The 4,237-nt window shown below is 40.9% G+C and overlaps 1 protein-coding gene across 1 annotated transcript; it reads left to right on the forward strand.

The window, feature by feature from the left end:
• Positions 1-1,599: 1,599 nt before the first annotated feature.
• On the forward strand, positions 1,600-3,942 carry sox21a (SRY-box transcription factor 21a). The gene is made up of 2 exons (XM_036540653.1): positions 1,600-1,870; positions 2,077-3,942. Exon 2 carries the CDS (start codon positions 2,098-2,100, stop codon positions 2,839-2,841), a length of 744 nt encoding a protein of 247 aa, XP_036396546.1. The 5' UTR covers positions 1,600-1,870; positions 2,077-2,097; the 3' UTR covers positions 2,842-3,942.
• Positions 3,943-4,237: the final 295 nt, after the last annotated feature.

Genomic DNA, 4,237 nt, shown 5'->3' on the forward strand with positions numbered 1-4,237 from the left:
ATTAAGCACGACAAACTTCCCCAGACGTAACTATGTGAAATATAAACTCTAGGATAAATGTTGGAAAATATAATTTGACTTTACGATTTTTCAGCCTTTCCGTATGCTTCAACCAGAAATAATATACATTACGGGTAATAAATAATGTAACGCAGTTGCACAGGAGGCCGAGACGGATCACTTAATAAAGTGATACCTGGATTGCCATTGGAGGTAGCCCATGAAATTATGGTTTCTTAGAATACGCAATAAGATTACGCATAAAGAGATCGAATTAGCATGAGTAGCACTGACATAGAACAGACTGAAATCTAAAATGATTATAAAACATCCGTTTTACTGCATTGCACGTGGATGATAAAATTTAATTACCGGCGTGCATATGTTTTGTTTGTTTTTTTTTTTTTTGGGGGGGGGGGGGGGGGGGGGGGCTAAATTATGATTATTTACTCGTATATATTGTTCCGCGAGAATGCATAGTTGTCCGTGTCACAAACTATGATAGGTACAATGATACAGAAGATTAGGCTGCTACTACTTCAAATGTACGGAAATAGTTTCAAAACCTCCATCTACAAAAGTATCTTCTCTCAAAAACGCTACGCGAATGAAAAAAAAAAAAAAGTTTTGTTGAAAATAAAACGTTTCACAGGGTGAAAGCCTCGTTTAGCCTACTCGTTTCACCTGGGGCAGTTTATTTTTTGGATTCTCAAAAATAATTCCCTTTGTTTGGTGCTCATGGTACATCAGTAGCATGTTCACTTTTCAATGAGTCCTGCTTCATCGACTTCGAGTCTTGAACGCAGCAGTTCTGTCAGAAGTAAATTACTGTCAGTATGCTATTTGCATTTCAAACTAATTCTTAAACAATAAGGAATGCATTTTAAACAAGAAACAAACGGTAACCGCAGGATTCAATATCGGATTCTCGGATTAATTGGGTCTCGATTACGATTACATTAGAAGTAAAATATAAAGTATGTGCTGAACTGTAGAACAATTGTTTAAACCGTGACAGCATTGGATATATCCCGCTTATTATTATTCCTTCAGTATACTTCAACGTGTACTGGTACTGGTTGTTGCTTAAAAGACGTCTTCTTCAGTTAGCAGCAGCCTCAGTTAATTTTATTTCATGCTAACGTCAGTCGACAGCTATAGGCTATTCTAAGAGTTTGCATTTTATATATATACTTCCGATAACAAGCCTTGTTCTAGACTATCTCTCTAACCATTGAAATTATAAGAATTTGAATGCCGTTTTAAAGTATGCCACCAAAAATTAAAAACACACTAGGTTATAAATCCATCAGGTTTACCGAATACCATATGACAAATATGCCCCGCATCCAAACACCCCCATAAACTTTTTTCATCACTTCGCACCATGTGAGGGGAAGTCGGCTTCTGGTGCCTACAGTGTGTGGTGCGAGCGTCTCCCTTCCTATCTTCGGATCCCGTATGCTCTACCCGAATGAAGATTTAGCTACTGGCAACCGAATGTGATCTTGTCAGTTCCCGTGAGACGTAATGCGCATGCTCCGGGGGGCCTTACGATACCTGCTTTTGAAGTGAGTCTTATTTCACGTGGGGCAGCCTTGAGATATCAACTACTTGGGCAAATGTTGGATACAGGAGCAAAACATCTGACAGTCGCCGGCGAAAACTCTAGTTAAGAAACATCGGCGTGTGCGACAGGAAAGCAAAACATTATTTTCTTTTTCATCGCTGTAGTGCGTATGTCTGATTCCGCGATGAATCTTATTATCACCGAACTTTTGTGAAGTGATTCCAACAAGACGGAGTCTTTCGCTTTTCTGACTGCAAAGGGGATACATTTCCAACAGCGCAATGAAGAGCTGAGATTGAAGTAAGTGAACACAGCACTTATGACCAGAAACTACCGGTTATCGTAAATTTGCGTTTGTGAAAAGCAGTCAAATCCATGCCAACTGACAATCTTATAGAGCAAATATTTTGAGTGAAACTGTGTTTACACTGCTGGTTGGAAGAGCCGACAAAGAAGGGGCAAGTGACAACACTATCGGATTGTTTTTGCTTTATTTACCTTGTCAGGTGAGAGTGCCTTGAACCAAAATGTCCAAACCAATGGATCACGTAAAGCGCCCTATGAATGCATTTATGGTATGGTCGAGGGCTCAGCGACGGAAAATGGCTCAAGAGAACCCGAAAATGCACAACTCCGAGATCAGCAAGAGACTGGGAGCGGAGTGGAAACTTCTCACAGAGTCGGAGAAGAGGCCGTTCATAGACGAGGCGAAACGGCTGAGAGCCATGCACATGAAGGAGCACCCTGACTACAAATACAGACCCAGACGGAAGCCAAAGACACTGATGAAAAAAGACAAGTTCGCCTTCCCGGTGCCCTATAGTCTAGGAGATCACGACGCGCTGAAAGCGAACGTTCTGCCTAGTGGAGCGCTCTCCGAGTCCTTAATTGGGAATCCAGACAAAGCGGCAGCGGCAGCCGCGGCCGCGGCAGCGCGAGTGTTCTTCAACCCGTCCGTGTCTACGAATCCGTATTCCTTTTTTGACCTAGGGTCGAAGATGGCAGAAATCTCCGCACCATCGTTTCCATACGCTTCACCGCTGGGGTACCCGAGTGGCGCGACAGCATTCTCCGGAGCGGGAACTGTTGGGAGCGCCACACACACTCACACTCACTCCCACCCTTCCCCGGGCAACCCTGGCTACATGATCCCGTGTAACTGTACCGGCTGGCCCTCGGCAGGCGTCCAGCCACCTTTGGCTTATATTCTTCTGCCGGGAATGGGTAAACCTCCGCTTGAACCTTACCCTGCCTACGCAGCGGCGTTATGATACTTTGGACTGAACCAAAGTTTTAATATGTAAAGACAATAAGTGCTAGAGTTTTCTTAAATGCATGCACAAATCTTTACATGTGATGCAACACACGTTGTCTCAGATATCACATGTGTTCTGTACATACATTAATGCCTTTATATAAGGTACACTTTTTTGTTTAGAGAACTCTAAAACAATATTTACAGACACATCACTAATCCCAGAGGGATTAGTCCAGCTAAAATGCTGACTCGCTTTGTTCATTATCATATTGATTTTGAACAGGAGGGAGTCTTAAATTAGTATGTCCTTAACTATGTGAACACCAATATTAGAAGGCACCATTTTCTTTCTGAACCTGTTGCAATAGCACCTGCTGGATAGACCTATTAAGGTCAACAGTGTCACTGAACAACATGTGGCATATATTGGGTGAAAAAAATATCTATGTCTTCACAGGTCATACAAATCTGTTCAGTTGTTCTGGGCAATTGTTAGTGAACGATTTATGATAATCCCATGTACCCTGGATATTTTAGTTTTTGACAAATTGCTTAGCTTTCACCTTCAACGAACTTGATGTCGATCATCCGTTTTTCGGACTGAGTTTCTGAAAACGCGTTTATGTGTAAAGATGAATGACATTGATGGTTTAACCTGGAATTAACTGGGCTGTCTTACTAGGAACCAGTGTATATTTCGAGTTTTTAAAATGCTGTTTTATATATGTGTGTCATATTTATTGTTTAGTGCAAGCATCTTGGTGACTCGATTATTTAGAGGACCACATTTGTCCTTTAACATTTGCACAATAAACTTGAAGTGCTTATAGGATGTAATATTTAATATTTACTTTCAAGGAAACACACTCTATTCCACGATCAAGTCTCTTCTCTATGTGCGTAGGCCTTCATTCAACACGGAGGCGTAAAAATGCAGATTACTGCCGGGAATTGTACTATATGATGCTCATTGGCGTTTATGTGATCATTTTTACTAATTCCTTAAGAAGTTGTATGTTTTGTGTTTTATTTAACAACACTTACTTTCATGTAAATTAGACATATAAATGCTATTCTGTTCATTTGTTGAACAAGGTTTATAATAAAGTGTATGCGGACAAATAGAGGAAAGATCGCTCTGTAGTTCTTGTTTAATTGCTAACAAGATTTTTATCTGAATTTCCCTTGCGTCCTCAGTCCAGGTGGAGTGTAAGGTATCCGCCAAAGGCCGCTTTTGTTCAAGCTTAGTATGGAATTACTTGGAACTCCATATCAGACCATTGTAATCAAAGCCAACAAACTGATTTATCACATTTTAATCGCGAATGAGAGGGGGGGAATCCAGTCGTATTCTTTCATAAAGCATTCAGTTAACGGTAAAAGGGAGGACTACATAGGTTCAAGATTAG

Source organism: Megalops cyprinoides, chromosome 11 (genome assembly GCF_013368585.1).
Source record: "Megalops cyprinoides isolate fMegCyp1 chromosome 11, fMegCyp1.pri, whole genome shotgun sequence".
NCBI lineage: Eukaryota > Metazoa > Chordata > Actinopteri > Elopiformes > Megalopidae > Megalops > Megalops cyprinoides.